Source organism: Musa acuminata, chromosome BXJ2-2 (genome assembly GCF_036884655.1).
Source record: "Musa acuminata AAA Group cultivar baxijiao chromosome BXJ2-2, Cavendish_Baxijiao_AAA, whole genome shotgun sequence".
NCBI classification, from domain to species: domain Eukaryota; kingdom Viridiplantae; phylum Streptophyta; class Magnoliopsida; order Zingiberales; family Musaceae; genus Musa; species Musa acuminata.
The window spans coordinates 30,710,429-30,728,805 of NC_088339.1; the positions used below are offsets into that span (position 1 = coordinate 30,710,429).

Genomic DNA, 18,377 nt, shown 5'->3' on the forward strand with positions numbered 1-18,377 from the left:
AGATCTGATATACCATATATGTCTCTTCCATTGAACAGCCAAACAAGAGACGCACAAGAGCTAAGCCTCAGAAGGCAAAAAAAGGGAGAAAGAGAGTGAAGAAGACGAAGAAGAAACTAAAAGCTCGTCGCCTTCATTTGCCCGCTTCGATAGGAAGGATGTGAGGAGGAGGGAGAAGGTTCAGATCCCAAAAGAAGCCTACAAGAAGATGATGGAGCTTCAAGATAAGGAAGAAATGACAGTAATAATTAACAAGAAAAATACTTCCTACGTTTGTTTATTTCTTGTAATTCTTTGTTTGTTTTCCATCGTCGGTACGTCGGCATCATCGTGGTATTAGTTTATGCAAGATTGGTGTTATTTATGAGAAAGATATATGATGGTAAGATTAATGGAGTGGTAAATCGTGGATGCCAAAATGATTCGTGTTCACTGCCGGAAAGAAAAGAAGACTGTACAAGAGGCGATGTGAATGCAATGAATGTTGCACCCTGTGCGTACGTGTACGGCAGTCCTATCTGTTTGCTGGTTGCCATGGACGTGTGTTCTTCGCTTTATATATATATATATATATATATATATATATATATATATATATATATATATATATATATATATATATATATATATATATATATATATATATATATATATATGTTTTTTTTTTGTCATAGCCTCCTAAGTTTCAAAAATAAAACTCTGCCTTTTTTAAATGATAAATATTCTTGTTGAATCAATTGTGTTGATATTAACTTCAACGCGAAAATAAACGGGTTAAACATGAATCAATTTTTAATAATGTATACTATATCCTCGGATATCTTATTGTTAGGGTGAAATAAAAAACAAAGTATCACTTACAAGAGGAGTCTAAATCATTTGAAATCTTAATGAAAGGCTTGTATTGCACCTATATAGACATCAAACCTTTTTCTCTAATTTAGATTTTTTATTTTTTTATTTATTCAAATAAAAATATTATATTATTTTTTATTTTCTTAATATTTTTTTTATTTCAAGCAAAATAGTATAAATCCATCTAATTGTTCTTTAACATTTGAGCATCTAAATAGATGAACAACCCATAGCAAAAATTTAACCTAGAAAAGTCAACTCTTGATATATGAGACTCTGTTTTTGAGGTAAAATAAAAAATAAGATATCACATATGAGAGGGAGTCCAAATCATTTGAAATCTTCATAAAAGATTTACATTATACCCATATGGACATGTATAAGATATTTTCTAATTTAGTGATTTTATTTTTTATTTATCTAATTTATTCAACATATTAATAGTTTACCCTTTTTTATTTTCTCCATATTTTTTCAACATTTACTAATTAAAAAAAAATTGTTTGATATTTTTTTCTATTTTTTAAAATCTACACAATCTATGGGTTTTAAAATTTTTATTATAATTTTACATTTCTATCAAAATTTGATGTATTTATATAATATTTTTGATATTTAAGCTTCTAAATATGTTCTAAAGTATCTGATACCATAATTTTAGTTTGATCTGAAATTAAAGTATCGATCTCAAGGAATAATCCAAATATTTTAAAATTTAAATAACTGTCAATTGTAACCAAATGAACCTCTATAACACTTTTCCAATTAAAATAATAATATTATTTATTTATTTATTTTTGACATTTGAGCTTGTAATATGTCCTAAGGTTATGGTAAATATTTGGTCCAAATAAGTTAATTATTGGTATTCGATATCTTAATTCTGGTTTGATCTCAAAATCAGTATATTAACCTTATTAAAGATAACTTTAAATTACGACCAGATGAATCTCTATAACAACTATTCTAATTTAGAGAATTGTCTTGATATTTTTGTGATTTATTCAGAATATATATAGTTCCCATTTTTTTATTTTTTTTATAATTTTCTTATTTTTTATGAAAATATGATGCATTTATCTAATAATTTTTAGCATTTGAACTTTTAAATATGTTCTAAAGTTATGGTAAAAATTTGGTCAAAAAAGTGGTATCCAATAACTTGATTTTGGTCTGACTTTAAAATTAGATTATTAATCTCATTCAAATCCTTTAAAATTAGGAGGAAAGCTTTTAATTCCAATCAAATGGACTTCTATAACAAAACTTGAATTTATAGAATATTTTCTATCTATTTCAGATATATTCAGTGTATGGCTAGTCTGTGGTTTTTCTTTAATTTTCTTCATTTTTTTTCATTTCAACCAAACCATCCTTCCAATATCTTGATATTTTTAATAGAATATTTTTCAAAGTATTTTTAAGGATTATTCACCTTCTTAATAGTTTGCTTTTCTTATTCTCTTTAATTTTTCTCGTTTCTACTAAAATGTAAGAGTTTTCTTGTAATGTTTTTTCCATGGTAAAATTGATTATGGTAGTTTCTAGATTCATTGCTCATCTCAATAAGAACATCAATCAGCTTTTGAAAAAGCGTTAGATTTGATGATTATTTATAATTAGATAAGATATATATAATATAACTAATTGGATTATATGATCCTTTATAATTAGATAAATCTATTTAAAGTAGAATTCTTTAGGAGATGTCATTGGTGGGAGGAACTCTCCTAATTACTTATCTTACGTATTCTATTCTCCACGTTTAATATAGTATATTATAGATTTTATGCTTTCAACAAACTCATTTTATCATATATAAATAACTATTAATCGATCAAAACATAATAAAAATAATAATTTACTTATATGACGTTTGTGTTCTTCAAGATTCAATGCTCAAACTAACAAAAGACAGAGTTAAACCGTACAATATACATCGAGCTCTGAGGCTCAACAACTGTGTATGTTTTCTCATCCTTACTAAATCAATTGTGAGTCGGTCTAACATTGAAACCTTATTTTGAGTGAAAAAAAAATAGTGACTTAGTTGTTTGGAGGTAAAAGGATAAGGTTGCAGAAGAAAGAGTATTATTTCAGAATTTTCGAAACTTGGGATGCTCTGTCAAAAAAAACCCAAAATTATAGATTTTTTCTGAGAATTTGTTCATATAGGTTTGTGATTTCTTAGGCTAATTTGTAGCTTTTTTTTTTACTTCTTTTATAAAAGTAATCCTACCTTTTTCCTGTTACCTTTTTTATTACTTCAATGAAGATATTCTTATGCCTTTCATTAGTCATCATTGATCGTGGTCTCCATCCTATTACGAGATAATATTATTTGTGTTTCCTCATCTTCTTGACTCGTTATTTATTTTATTTTTTTGTTCTTTTCTTTCTCTCTCTTCATTGGTTAATGGTTTTTAGTCTCGTATATAATAGATGATTTTTTTTCAAAATAAATAACTAATTATATATTTTTTATATTCAAAGCATTTTCATTTCGTATATAATAGAAATCAAGTTATTCTAACTTTTGCATTAAAGTCTTCATCACAAATTTTAATGATAAGGTAAGAAATGCTATTATATGATAAAGTATAACGTGCGAAATATAATTATTAGTGATAAGGGAAGATGAAGCTATAGTTCCACATAAATATATTGTGTGAATATATATTAATATTCGTCTCTCTCGTTTATCCTTTATTAATGTTATAGTATATAGAAGGATGTGAACTTACAATTAGAACCCAAAGAAAGTATTCCATAAACGCGTATTTTCTACTTGTTGAGCAATCCTTCTAATCCATGTGATCATGCTCATAATTCTAATCCCTCCTTTAACATAATAATCCTTATGCTTCAACTAATTTATAATATGGTTCCAAGTGCATGTACCATAACATATAACTCAATATTAATATATACATGTACAATTTATTTAATTTTTTTATAGACATATGTATAAAGGTTTTCATTTATTTTATGAGTTGATTGATAGGTCATTGAGGTGTATGGTTGCAACACAAAACACATGCATTCTAATACTTAACATGTATATACACTATAGGTGAGTGGAGCTTAATCATTTCATACAATTGATACACTTGGAAAAACTATCATAGTAGAATAATTTATTTTTTTTTATGTATCAAAATGGATTCCTCATCAAAATATCAACTTATTACCAAAAATAAATATTAACTAGAGCAACATAAATAGTAGAACAATGATTTAATCACAAAGTGAGACATCAAATTTTTTACATAAAAAACTCAATATGAAAAAAACCATAAGACCGTAATCTACTTCAAACTTCCAATAATGATAATAGATTTATAATAAATCTTCTTTAGAATAACTAGAGAATCATAATAACATCAAAAACAAATAACTCAACGATAGCTATAGATTTCATGAAAAAAAAAAGGTCTTATCAAGCGAGTATAGTAGAAAAACATATCATAAAAGATAAACTGTAGATCGGCACCATTAGGATTATAGAGCTTATTATAAAGATTCTTCACATAAAATTTAGATCAAGAAGTTTAACCGTTTGATCACTAGCAAAAGCCTCAAAACCAAACTTTCTCTCTCCTCCTTATTTTCTTTATTTTTTAATAAATTAAATTTAGGATCAATCAATCTAAGCCCACCTATGTTTAGACCCAACAAAAACAAATCATGAGTTTGATATGAAATAGGATGATATTGTATGATTAACCATGGCTGGAAATTTGATGGGGATGAGGATCAATTTGGGCTCATAAAAGAAGTGGCCCTTCACCAAGCAATTTGGATCATTTTTTGGACCTCACTTTCTCTTGGCCAGCAATAGCAGCTAAGGATATAGTTTGATTGGCAGCCAGTCATCTTCTCCTCCACCTTATCCTCTTCTCGTCTCCTTTCCCTTCTCATACAAAACTCTCCCCTCTCCCCTCCACCACTGCAACTCTTCCATCACTGAACCCACAGCACAACACAGGTGATGACCACTTCCTTTGCCATTGTGCCTGCGGTAGTATCCTATCAGCACTAACCTGTGCGTGACTTTGTTTTGTATACAGAGTGTGGGTTCTCACACCAACCAATGGCAGCAATCTCTGCAGCAGCAGTCCCTGCAGCGGCGGCCGTGTCATGCTCCAACCTCAACTCCTCGATGAGGAGGAAGCACAGTGTGAAATACATGCAAGGCATGAACAGCTTCGGAGGGCTCAAAGCCAACAACAACGTGTCGTCCCTGGGCCTCCCGGCATGCACCGCCGCTTCCTTCGCCAAGGTTCTGAGCTCTCTGAGGGCGCCACCCAAGGGGAAGACGAAGAGCAGGGGTGGAGCGTTGTCCTCCACCTGCAACGCAGCGGAGGAGATCTTCCGGATCGCCGCGATCATGAACGGCCTGGTGCTGGTCGGCGTCGCGGTCGGGTTCGTGCTTCTGCGGGTGGAGGCGTGGGTGGAGGAATCAGAGTCGTAGGCAAGTAGTGGTTGCTTGTAAGTTCCTTCTTCGTCAGGTGGCGGAACTCTGCCATTTCTGGTATTGGCTGATATGAACTCGATTCAAGATGGTAATTTGGCTAATCTATATTGCCGGCAATTTCTTGATTCCAAGTCCTCTAAGAGAGATTAGCAACAGTGCATCGATTCTATAAATTTCCTGTCAAGATAAAGAGTTCATTATCTGAAGAATCACGAACATGCAGGACTGCTTGCTTCAGATAGTGTTATTGTCCTTAAAAGAGAAATTAGATTCCTTTAAGAAATGGTGAAAACCAATCCTCCGCTCATCAGAGCACAAAAGGAAACTCAACGTGGTTGGTCAGTTCTTTGCACGAAACTATCGATCAACTTCATGCACGAAACCTCTACGCCTTACCTATTGGTCAATTCATATAGGACAATTCCACAGCCTCTCTCCATCGTGGAACCCCAAGAACACGAGTACACAACAAATATGCTGTCACAAAATCGCCAAATAGACATCATCAAACATGTATATGCAATCATGCATCCAAAATTACGGATCACGATCACAAGGAGGTCCGTCTAGCTACGATCTGCTTTCAGCCACTTTAGAGGATTTCTTGTAGGAAGCAAGCAAAATAAGGAGTATAGATAATGTCATTGTTATCTCAGGCATCTAAAATTATGAGTCAGGATAGGATTAAGAAGTTAGGCCAAGAAAGAGAAAAGAACGCAGTGATCATAAAAAGAAGATGGAGCAGTGACCTCACAGTTCTTGAGACACTGTGCAACTCAGTGGCCACTGGCTTTCGGCTGTGTTGCATCGCCAGCTGCTAAGCTCACCTTTGTTTGTGGAAGACAGAATGCATGTCTTTGATTGATATTGTCCTCTTAGCAACCTTCTTGCCATCAGCTTCAGCAATCGGGCAAGAAAGAAACCAACCTACTTGACTACGCAATTAATGGTGAAAGCATATGCTATGGATATCACTGACATATAAGCATCAAACTCTTCGTATTAACTTTGAAGACATAGGTGTGTGCTGATCATTTCCTTTGTGGGAGATTATTAAATCTACTTATTACTCTTTGAAAGTAATCAAAATATTTCATCAAAAATCGTTTATCAAGAAAACATTGCTTCTACAACAAAATTAATGATGGCATGCTATATACTTCAATCAATAACTTTGAGGAATATGTAAGTAAGTTTCTGTACTACTATGGATAGATGGGGGATATAAAGGCACGATATGGCCTTTGTGCTTCTTTGCTTTATGAGCGACCTCTTTCCACCACCTTCTTCTTCGCTTCCAACGTTTTGTACTTTTGCGTCAGTATTTGTTCTCGATCTACATTGATCATGGGAGCTAAAAAGGGAGCTCGTGCAAGTCCTCTGCGCTCCTCCAAGCTCCTCGACCTCCTACGTACTAACCCTTCCGTTGACGAGCCCCGTCCCGCCACCGGCGAAGGCGCCGCCCGCTTCTTGACGAGCACCGGGACCTTCCCTCGCAATGTCTCCCCATGTCACCCGGCGACTGGCTCCTCCCCATTCCCAAATTCCCCCTGGGTGCAACAGCTCCCTCCTGATCTCCCCACCGCCGCCGCCATCACCACCGGCCTCGTGGGCTCCCTCGTCTGCCAAGAAGGCCACGTATACTCCCTCGCCGCCGCTGGCGATCTTTTGTACGCCGGATCCGACAACCGGAACATCCGTGTCTGGAAGGGCTGGCAAGAGTTCTCCAGCTTCAGGTCCAGCAGCGGCCTCGTCAAGGCCATCGTCATCGCCGGGAACAGAGTATTCACCGGCCACCAGGACGGTAAGATCCGGGTGTGGCGTACCTCTTCCAAGGATTCCTCCGTCAATAAGCGGGTCGGCACTCTCCCCACTCTCGCGGACTTCCTCATGAGCTCCATCAAACCCTCCAACTACGTCGAGGCGAGGCGGCACAGGACCGCCGTGTGGCTCCGCCATTTCGACGCCGTCTCGTGCCTCAGCCTGGAGGAAGATTCCGGGATACTCTACTCCGGCTCTTGGGACAAGACCGTCAAGGTGTGGCGGATGTCAGACTCCAAGTGCCTCGAGTCGTTCAACGCGCACGACGACGCCGTCAACGCAGTGGCCGCCGGGTTCGACGGCCTGGTGTTCACGGGGTCAGCGGACGGGACGGTGAAGGCGTGGCGACGGGAGGTGGCAGCGGGGGGCAAGGTCGGAGGCGCCTTCGCCACCAGGCACGTGGCGGTGCAGACACTGCTACGGCAAGACAGCGCCGTGACCGCGGTGGTGACGGCCGCGTGGTTCGTGTACTGCGGATCGTCCGACGGGGTGGTGAACCACTGGCAGCGGGAAGGAAGAGGAGGATCGCTGGCCAGCGGCGGGGCGCTGCGGGGGCACAGGATGGCGGTTCTCTGCCTCGCGGCCGCCGGGAGCATTGTGGCGAGCGGATCGGCGGACAAAACGGTGCGCGTGTGGCGGAGAGACGAAAGCAGCGGGGCGCACGGTGCCGTCGCCGTCCTCTCCGGTCACGCAGGGCCAATCAAGTGCCTGGCCGTGGAAGCGGAAGCCGAGGAGCAGGGGCAGGAAGACAGGGCGGCCGGCCGGCGGTACGTGGTATACAGCGGGAGCCTGGACAAGTCTATCAAGATATGGCACGTGGCGGACCGGAGGTGATCCCCCGAGGCGCCGCGTGGAGCTCCACGGCACGTGCGGGAGAGCGCCGGCTATCCATCACGGCGGTCGCCCTTGCACGGGTGTGCTGGCCGCTGCGGGACAACACCCTGATACCGGTGGCCACGTGTACTGCTACTCGGCACAACATCGACATACTAATTACAGGAGAAAGAAGACGTTTCCCGGTTGTTCCACCCAAAACTCACTCTCCTCCAGCCTGGCCCTATCACAGACCTCCATAACTGGGTCCCATCAGAAAGGTTATGGAACAGTGTCAGCAACCTGCCCGACAGTTGGAATCCGTAACGGAGGCGGGTAAGTCTAAGCATGGAAGGAAAAGAGACATAAGAGGGTTTAGAAAGATGGGATGGCAGATAAACATAGTTTTCCATGAGACTTTGTATGGTGGGTTTCTTTTTGTATAGAATTATTGTGGTTTGAGAACTGAGTTTGATCTTTGACAAGTTTGGAAGGACTAAACCAGCCTGTGAGAGCGGATGATTGAGAACAAGTTTACCTGCACAAGAAATGCCACATCAAGCACAACAGATATTAGGCATGAGCAGTTGGAAAGCAGAGTTGAAGAATGAGAGACAGTGTTCATCCACACAACTTGGGAAGGTAGGTGGGGAAAGTTTGTTTGCAGGGCAGGGCTCCAATTGATATTTAGGTGGGCATGACACTTGTAAGTAGACGATAGTGAGATACAAATTGTGAGAATACATAAAGAAAACTTGATGGATAACTCTAATTAAGAAGAGAAAGCCCAATAATCATGGGCCCTTGGTATCTGAATATAATGCATTTGTGAGATTCTTTGAGAAATATAAACTTTTAGCCAAATATATATACTGCAAATAATTTACTTGCAAGTAATAAAATGATAGTGAACAGCTTGATGCAAAGTAAACTTGATGGTAGCTCACTTATGAGCAACCAAATAGTACCTTAGTGAAGTAATCAACTGAAACATTGTGATAACCTATTTTGTCCAATGATCTTTGGAAACAAAAAGGATCATCCAAGTGAAGGACCAAAGATTTACATAATTCCAATTTCATGATGGGTCTATCAACCACATTTTGAGATAAAATAAACTGGTCTACATCCAATTGTAAAAGCAATTTTAAAAAAAAAATTCTTTGTTTACCCTTTTTGGAAAGGATAAACCTCCATGGAAGCTTAAATTTTACATAGTTAACATGGACGGATGGCAGCAAGAGAATCCAACTTGTCATACACAGTCAAAAGAGAAAAAGACCAACAAGCTGTGAATGATAATGTATTCCCAAATAATTAGGGCATAATGGAAATTCACTACATCACATGGTCCATCGAAAATAAAAGCCAGATGCATTTCCCAGCTCAAGTAAGGAGAAGCCTATCTCAAGAGAGTTTGTGTTCCAACCAAAGTTAGAGAATAGGCAAACCGAAAAGAAACATCTGAGTGTGCTGGGATTATATTAAAAAACCTGCACTAGAAAAGATAACAGTCAAATATATGGAACAAACCAGTATAATCAGTTCGAACAACCTTTAGAGTGCAGTTGCGACTGACACAGTCATCTTTTCGCTTTTTTTTCCCCCACCAAGTCCATTTACAACAAAACACCAACTTGATTTAGATGTGTGAATTTCAAAAGAAATTTCCAATGGAACTTCCCTTTGGGGAAGTTTTGAGTGTCAAAATTATCATCAGTGAAAAGAACAAAGCAGAATATACTCAAGCATCCAGGAAAAAAAAGAATAGTTTCCGTATATATCAACCAAGATATACTTTTGCAGTTAGCAGAAGGATGAACGAAACAAAGTTTAGATATGAAAAAATTTAAAAATAAGTGTCAAAACCAGATGAAAGATGACATGTTAGACTTGTAAAGGTTAAGCATAAATATCTCCCGACAGCAGCCAGGTAAGAAGTGTGATATCTATTCTTAAGTCCAAATAATGCTAAACCTCAAAGATCTATTTTGATCAAATTTATCTGCTTTATAAAAACAAATCCTTTTTGTTACAAGGAATTAGCCTTCAATCCAAAATATAAAAAAAATAATATTAAAGCTAGTCAACTATTTTTTCTAAAAAAAATTGACACAGTAGACCACATGAAGCTGAAAGCAAGAATAAGTAAAATACTTACAAGAAATAAGTTCAAGTAGCAGATAGTTGATCAAAATGCTAATACTTCAACGCTTCGAATATTGAGGAGCTTTTCGAGCCTTCTTCAGACCAACTTTCTTCCTTTCAACAACTCTCGAGTCTCTAGTCAAGAGACCTTCTTTCTTCAAAGGAGACCTGTGGTTCTGACTGACTTTAAGCAAAGCACGTGCGATACCCAGAGAAATTGCCTGGGCCTGACCCGAGAGTCCTCCCCCCTGAGCTTTGACAAAGACATCATAGCTGCTCTCAAAACCTAAGGTTAATAATGGAGTTTTGATGTATTGCAGCCACAAAGGATTCCCCTGTAAATATTCCTGTACATTTCATTCCAGTTATTAGTAAAGTTGTTAAAAAGCTTCTGTAGCTATAAGAATGCTCAACACTGACGAGTACTCACAGAAAATAAGAACTATAATATACTGAATGTGAAACTTAAATAACAATAGTGCTAGTTTAGAGAGCACATTAAGTCATAGACAGTAAAAACCTTAACATTAAGTTCCAATGGCATCACTTGATTCATTGCATCTTAATGTTAAAGTGCATCAAAAAGGACAAATTAATGCAAGAGGCTTAACCTAGTGTGCAATCTGTGAGGATCAGACACGTGCAACCTTGTACCTTCACACAAAGAGACTGTTTTTGTCTCAATTCTTGAACCACGGTTACACATGATGTGGAACTTTCCAAGTCGTGGTAATCTGGTACATGCAAGATATATCTGCAGACATAGGGCACACTGACTGATCCAAAAATACAAGAGGGATATGGTTAACTAGTTATTTTTGACATGACATGGTTGAATTGTCTAGGTTGTTTACTATACTTTACTAGACTTGGTAACACTGTCATTGCTAAATTATTAGCTACCAATTTGATTGGGTCAAAAACAACAAGGACAGAAGACCAAAAGATCAGTGATATTTTTAATAGTTTGGTTCTTTAGTTGTTTTCAACTTCTTTGGTATGGATCCTATAGTAAGATTATTTAATATGGATTTCTTTAATGTGCTTATTCGGGTTATTTTTGCAAAGCCAAATAACATTTATGATGTTGGATCTCTAATTTCAATGATTCAAATAGCATAACCCAACCTTTCAAGACACAAACGTATCACAGGCACGTGAAACATGGAATATGCTCGCAGCAGTAGATCATACTATGCCCTAACAATCATGTGCAAAGGAAGATGGTCGTAGCATGACACAAGATGACATAGGGTTGATCACATTAACCACTGTTGATGGTCGATCAACTGCGAGAGGGGCACTCCAAATAGCCTGAGATGGATCTTGCTCGACTACTCAACTTCAGGTTGTTTGACTCACAATCATCATGGTGATCACTGGCATGGAGCAAGTGGTCAAGAATAGGCCCCTCCTAGTGCAAAATATTGTGGTCAAATTTGACCATTATTCATGCTGCAAGTAAAAAGCCAATTGGGCCTTATTCTACAAGTCTCAGGTATTGATGCAAGTTTCATGAATGATGTGGCCACTTGCAAAAGGAAGGTTAGAAGGGACGGCAGAGTATCCATCAACAGGATCCTGTCCAATGATCAAATCATATAGTAATTTTCCGAAAAAGATTCTAGCTGAAGAAAGCGAAATCCATTGCATTTAAAACAAGTGCCTAAGAAGACAATCCATGTTCCAACTGGACCAACCTATATATCTATAGTGTTTGACAATTTGTTATCATAAGCAGTGAATAGGCACCACAAGTACCGCTGAGATTACATCTCTAATAGTAGGATATATGCATATCATCATATGCATGTTGAGAGCTTACTACATGTTTGGATACAATTGTTAACTAACAATACCAAACTCATACTATGTCTGTGGAATTTTCTTCTACACATTTGTTGCAATCCCTAGGCATAAACTTTAAAAACATCAGCAATCCTTCCAAGGCAGAACTAGTATCAAACTGGCACTGATGTTTTGAAACATTGATTGGGACAAACCCTTAAATATTTTCCTCCTTCCTCACATCACCAACATCAGCATATTAACTTAGCAACCAAATGAAAGACTAACTAGATGAATTCATTCATTTTAAAAAAAATTCTGCTGATAAAAAGGAGGCATGGGTTGTACAATGTCATTTGCCATGCACGACCCTAAGATGCTATCATGGTTGCGATAGAAAACACCATTCGATTGTCACATCATAAGGTGGTTGTTATGTAGAACATGATTATCTTGGGCTAGCAGAAACATAACTAGCACGATTATTAGGTGGTTGTTATGCCAGCTTTTCTCACTGAGAAATGTTTTCTGGAACCACAAGAGAAACCCAAAAAGGATACCCAGATAATCCTAACTGTCGATTCCGTTAATCTAATGACTGTAAATGAATTGCATCACTCCTCCTAGATCACTGACACATTTTGCATGACTCGTTTGTCTGAGTTTCTCGTGTGCATTTAAAGCACTACTCTTTTCTCATTTCTGTGCAGAGTTGGCATGAGTTATGCTTGAGATTCTAGTAACTCCTCTATATTTGATGAACACAAAGAGACACTAATTGTGTTTCAAGATAAACGACAATAACAACTGAAATAACACGTGTAAATCAGTTTGCCAGCATCAACAAATTTGCCTGAGACAGGAAAAAGGAGTATCTTGGTTCCATTCAGTCTAGTTAGGAGGCAGAAATAAAATTTAATATCAACCCTATCTCCGTTTTCACTTCTAGCTTAATGAAATTTCACAATGGGGAACAATGACTCAAGACTCAAATCCCGATCCGATACAACTAATATCCCCAAAATCAAAGCTAACATACTGCCAAAATCGTTACTTGTTTGCAGTATTAGCATAAAGAAGCAATTTTTTATTTATCTTTTTTTTTAATAGCAATTTTGTATTTCGAATAAGGATGAAAGCGCCTAATTCTACGAGTATATCACAGACCTTAGGCGAAAGAGAGCAAAACTTCCAAACCTTAGCATCACGGTAATTGATGACAAACTTCCCAGTTCCCTCTTGGAGAACGACGCGAGCGATGGCACACTTCCTCCGGCCGGTCCCGATGAGCCTCTGCGCGGCGAACCCGCCAGGAAGCCGGGACTTCACGTACTTCTCGAGGCTCACCCCCTCGAAGTCCTCGGCGGAGACAGCCGCACCGCCGGATACGGCAGCGATGGGGAAGGAGGTGGTGGAGGAGGCGATCGCGGTGGGAGAGTTCCACCGAAGGGGCGAGGCGGTCCGACGATGCCGTATCCAAGGAGAGTATAAGGTCTTATTACTAGAGGAGACGTGGGAAGAGAAGGATAGAGAGGAGAAGGCGACGGTGAGGGAGGAGAGCGAGGTAGTCGCCATTAGCACTCACTATTCCTCTTCACCATTTCTAGGGATAAGAGTGTGGATAGGCTTTAAGCCGGGAGAAGAAGCTGGTGGATAACAGCTGATATCTTCACCGTCGATTTCGGGGTTATGGTGAAACATTCTATATACCGTTATATAAGATGCAACGGACATCTTTAATCGTTATATTTAGTTGCTTAGAACTCTATTTACATATATATATATATATATATATATATATATATATATATATATATATATATATATATATATATATATATATACATATATATATATGTATATGTATACACATATATATATATATGTATATGTATACACATATATATATATATGTATATGTATACACATATATATATATATGTATATATATACACACACATACACATATATATATATATATATATATATATATATATATATATATATATATATATACTTTTGATATCTAGATTTTCAGTTCTGATTTCTAGGATGTATTTATGTGCACATGCATCTTTCAAATAAATTTGATAAAGGATAAATTTTCTAAAAAATATTTATAATTTGATTATTTCTTAAATAATATATTTATTTTATTTTTTATACAAAATATCATCAAATTCAAAAGCTATTCAAACTATCTCTCCTTCCATCGTTCTTTCTTTCCTTTTTTTCCTCTTTTTTCATCGTCTATCATTCATTCTCTACTCCTTATTTCTTATTGCTCATCCTTTTTCGCTATTCATCTTTTCTCATTTCCTTTCCTTCCCTTCTCTCCTCCCCTCTTCTTCCTTTGTGGGCGATGAATGATGGGTTGTGATAAGCAATGAAATAGGGGCGATAGAAGAGAAACGATAGTTGTAATATTTTTTAAATTAGAGTATAATTTAAGAAAGAAACTTACTATTTACCAAGGTCTGTCGTACCGAAGCGTACCGTCCGGATTGGGCAGTACGTACCGGTTCGATAGGTTATCAATACGCGGATCGTCCGGTACCGCTATAGTGCTACAGTATAAAAAAATAAAAAAAAAATATTCGGTACACCAGCGCGTACCGCTCGGTACGCCCTGATGTACCACCCGATACACCAATACCGTACCGTACCGAGCCCGGGTCGAAACGCCGGTACGGTACGGTACAACGGACCTTGCTATTTACAACCTCTCTTTTATTATTGACGATCTCTAAAAAATATTATTTTGTTATTTATAGTCTTAATATTATCTATTTTACTTTTTTTCTTCTTCCTCACAATATCTTACTTCACCCTCGTTGTCGATAATGATTTGCTTATTGCTACCATCGCTCGCTGTCATCCTATTATTTGTCCTCGACATTATTAATCGTTACTATCGAACTATCCAACCCTGTTACCCCCTTGATGTCATATTCTAAGGAGGAAGAAGATGAGGGGGAAGAGAAAGATTAGAAGACGAAGAAGAGGGGGAGGAGGATGAAAAAGAAAATAATATTTACATCATTTGTTAAGGGATAATTTAGAAATATTAAAAAAAAAATTAAGATAAAATTATAAATAATAAAAATAAGGTGCAAATAGTAATCTTCTTAGAGGTATTGTTTGAAAAATACCTAAAATATAAGTTTTTTTTTTAAATCATCCTCCATACAATCAATTCAAATATAAGTATATTTGATATGATTTAAGATATAATATTTTCTTTTTCACCCTCACGTAAAACTTCGAATTAATTTAAACATCAGAGTAATCATATTGAATACATCCCAACACTAATTTTGCATGTGACTTCTTATGACACAAGAGACTTTGTTTTAAGGTACCATCTAAAAAACAAACATCTACCTCTTAAAGATTCAGTTCTCTAAATGTCATGATCTTGAGAAAGTGGATCAATTTTGTGACATAGATGGACAATCAATTTTGACACTAATAAGTTTCATTATTAAATAAGTATGAACTAAAATATACACATTTATCTTTGTAATTTACTGCTTATTTTTAGCCTTCCTTTCCTTTCTCTACCACTTCGCTGCACTAAGGTTCTTAAACCTTTTTCTCTTTTCCCTCTTCTTCTTTCGTCTCTCTTCCACCTTTCTTCCTCCTTGTCAATCCGCTGCTCAATTTTGCAAGAGCAAGAAGTCATTCGATCAGTAATACATACCAATATCACGCTTTATGCCTGGTTGGTGACTTCTGGCAAATCCATCGTACATAGCAAGCATAATTGAGCCCTTCACAAGCTTCCAACTCAACCTTATCTTCCACCTCTGTATCTCCAATAAGAAAGAAAGAGGAAACGCCCCAAAACTAGAAACTCGGTGCCCTGTAAAGTTGCCTTGTCGCCATACTACCCACGGGTGAAGTTGACAAAACAAGTGAACAGTGACATATCTTCAACTTGTTGAATGGGAAGGGGATTGAGCCAGACCAAGTCTGAAACAAGAACTTCGCCTTCAATTCCTCCCACACTGTTCGTCTTTCCAGGCCAGTAGTGCCACTAAGGTACGCTAACTTGTGAGTCTTGTTTGTTAGCTTCTCTATCTGTGTGGTTGGCTAAAATATTAATAATAGCAGCGAAATCTTTACCTTACATATAAACATTCTGAAGGAAGAGGAAGGTCGCAATTCATCGAACAGGTGGTGGGTTGCAGGACTCTGGAGGACTTCCGGATGTAAGCTGTAGTCGGTCCTCCATGCAACAAATGACAAGTGATTATGTATATTTTGGGTGCAAGACACATCACAATCGATATCACGCTGTGCTACGGGTCAGCAAGGGGAGCACCCCCACACGCTAAGTCAGAATCCGTACTGATGCCGGGTTAGCAAGGGGAGTACCCCCGCACTGACACGGACTTAGCTGGTTTTGCCTAAGTCGTGCGGCACCCTTGCGCGTCCGTCCGCAAAGGTCAGCCTCCCCGAAGCCTCCCATTGTCCCTTAGGACCAACAAAAGAGAGAACGGGTTAAAGAGAACGCCTCAAACGGGATCCACAAGCAAACATGTCCGAAAAACACTTCATAGACAAAGCAAATTACAAACAGACTTTACAAGCTCTGAACAGTGGCACAACAAAGGGTAAAATGGTCCATTACAGACCGAAAAGCTCTCGAGCGTGTCCACATGACACAATCTTTATTTACAAGCCTAAAGAGGCCACCAACCCAACTAAAATGGGACTATTAAGCCTTCGGCCGCCCCTTTACATTCTGTACAAGGCATGAACATGCCAAAAGACACGGACATACATAAGCATTACATCAAACACCTTGTTTAGAAGTTTGTCCGTGACATTCTCCCCCACTTATCCCTTCGACGTCCTCGTCGAAGCCTTTGTGAACACTGCAACTCTTCGCCTTTGCTGAGTCTTCAATCTTCTGCTCCAGCTGCAATGCGCCTCCTGGCTCCCAGCTGCTCTCCGCTGCTATTTTTGAGTAGTCGAACCTTTGATCCGCCATGCTGCTTCAACTCGCCAATGACTCTGACTCTAGTGTGGGGTTGGCTGAGTTGTGTTGATCCTCGTTGATTCCTGCGGATCCACCAAATGAAGGAAAAGACCATTCTTACTGCGCCAGTTTCTCAAAATTTCCACATGCTGCTTGAACTGGGTGGATGCTTGTTGGAGCTTTAACGAGCATCGCCTCGCAAACTTCTGAAGTTTTGGGTCCTTCCTCCACAAAATCTGCTCATTGACTCTTCTTTCAGTTAGTTGTCACATCCAAGTAGGTTCGCATCACTTCCGCTTTCGATTGGCATTTCGTTGGGAAATGAAGCGGACAATCTACTCTCAGTAGCACTGATCACCGTTGGTGAGGATTTGACAACTATTGTCTTCCATTATCTTCGAAGGGTCTTTGAACTTGTGCAGAGCTCCTCTGCTGGATAGATAAGAGAACTGGGGTACTCGGTTTCGCCCATTCTCTTAAGAGTTGAGAAGGCAAAGGTTACTTGACTTCGCCCGCCTCCTCGAGGTTGTACTTCATGCATCGAGCTGGTTACTGGCCTTCGCCTGCTCTTTGCTCACACTTCTGAAGCACTTGAAGTGTTTGCACTCCTTGCGTTGAGTTAGCTACTGTGATTCACCTTCTCAATGCCATTGAACTTCTGGAATGCAGGAAGTTTTCACCCCAACTTGGAGTATTTCTCTGATAGATGAGGTCGCCTCTGAGATTGTACCGTCTTCTCCATCAACCCTGCCGCCTACTCCACTGAGTAGCAAAGGTACAGCACCACGTACTGCCTGCTTCGTTCCTTGGTCGTGCACTCTTGCATGACCCGAAGTCCTTCACTTACGGCTATCTTGATGAGAAACTTGTTGACACCGGTCTTACGAAGTTTCTTGGCCTCTGCCCTTCAGCCTTGTCTCGGTACTTGGAGATTGCCTCTGCATGCTCCACCTCCTCGGCCCCTTTCACGACCAAGCGCTCTCCCTCCGTGAGAGCAAGGGATCAATGACTTTGACGGAAGTCCCGCCTCTGCGGTACCATGGCGCTGCCATGCCCATGGCCCTACTATCCGTCGCCTCGCATCTACATCCCTTTTCTTCACAATCAGTAGATATGCCTTCGTGACACTCCTCTGAGTCCACCTCCATTCTCACTGATTGCTTGATTTTGGGTAGCTAAGTCCCTCTGGACTTGTCGTCGCTTCCTCGCCCCTTTCGACCTCCTGCTTCAACACCTCTGTGTTCTCCAAGCAGTCTGTTTGGTCGATGGAAATACAGACTGCAACTCCCATGCATGGCCTCTGCCATCACATTGTAGGGTTTGCACCGATTCTGTTCTCCTTAGCTTCCTTGGTAGCAACGTTCGCTTACTCGACCTTGTCCTCTGACTTGTCGGGCTCCCTTAAGCGAATATGAGCTCTGGAGCAGTCCAACTCTCCAGCTGCTTCGATCATACCTCTGCATGATCAAGTCCCTCTCATGGGACTCA

General features: G+C 39.0%; 3 protein-coding genes across 6 annotated transcripts; 2 read left to right on the plus strand and 1 right to left on the minus strand.

Moving 5' to 3' along the window:
- Positions 1-4,702: 4,702 nt before the first annotated feature.
- Positions 4,703-5,457, plus strand: LOC103975311 (cytochrome b6-f complex subunit 7, chloroplastic). The gene is made up of 2 exons (XM_009390243.3): positions 4,703-4,843; positions 4,926-5,457. The coding sequence occupies exon 2, from the start codon at positions 4,949-4,951 to the stop codon at positions 5,327-5,329; it is 381 nt and encodes a 126-aa protein (XP_009388518.2). The 5' UTR covers positions 4,703-4,843; positions 4,926-4,948; the 3' UTR covers positions 5,330-5,457.
- Positions 5,458-6,501: 1,044 nt separating this feature from the next.
- On the plus strand, positions 6,502-8,451 carry LOC103976221 (protein JINGUBANG-like). Its single transcript, XM_009391432.3, has one exon. The coding sequence runs from the start codon at positions 6,548-6,550 to the stop codon at positions 7,985-7,987; it is 1,440 nt and encodes a 479-aa protein (XP_009389707.3). The 5' UTR covers positions 6,502-6,547; the 3' UTR covers positions 7,988-8,451.
- An 802-nt stretch (positions 8,452-9,253) lies between these two features.
- Positions 9,254-13,553, minus strand: LOC135583975 (small ribosomal subunit protein uS9c-like). Of its 4 annotated transcripts, none has more exons than XM_065096701.1 (3): positions 13,070-13,553; positions 10,128-10,461; positions 9,254-9,464 (listed from the first exon to the last, which is right to left on the minus strand). In XM_065096701.1, exons 1-2 carry the CDS (start codon positions 13,475-13,477, stop codon positions 10,174-10,176), a joined length of 696 nt encoding a protein of 231 aa, XP_064952773.1. In that variant the 5' UTR covers positions 13,478-13,553; the 3' UTR covers positions 9,254-9,464; positions 10,128-10,173. The 4 variants fall into 4 exon arrangements, with proteins under 4 accessions (XP_064952773.1, XP_064952772.1, XP_064952775.1 ...); XM_065096700.1 differs by having other exon boundaries at positions 9,254-9,459; positions 13,070-13,551; XM_065096703.1 differs by having other exon boundaries at positions 13,100-13,542.
- Positions 13,554-18,377: the final 4,824 nt, after the last annotated feature.

What these genes read in the sequence shown, in the direction of transcription:
- LOC103975311 (XM_009390243.3), top strand. Translation starts at nt 4,949, where the DNA reads ATGGCAGCAATCTCTGCAGCAGCAGTCCCTGCAGCGGCGGCCGTGTCA.
- LOC103976221 (XM_009391432.3), top strand. Translation starts at nt 6,548, where the DNA reads ATGGGGGATATAAAGGCACGATATGGCCTTTGTGCTTCTTTGCTTTAT.
- LOC135583975 (XM_065096701.1), bottom strand. Translation starts at nt 13,477, where the DNA reads ATGGCGACTACCTCGCTCTCCTCCCTCACCGTCGCCTTCTCCTCTCTA. An exon ending in TTTGCTCTCTTTCGCCTAAG is followed by an intron (nt 10,462 to 13,069) that starts GTCTGTGATATA and finishes TGAAATGTACAG; the next exon opens with GAATATTTACAGGGGAATCC.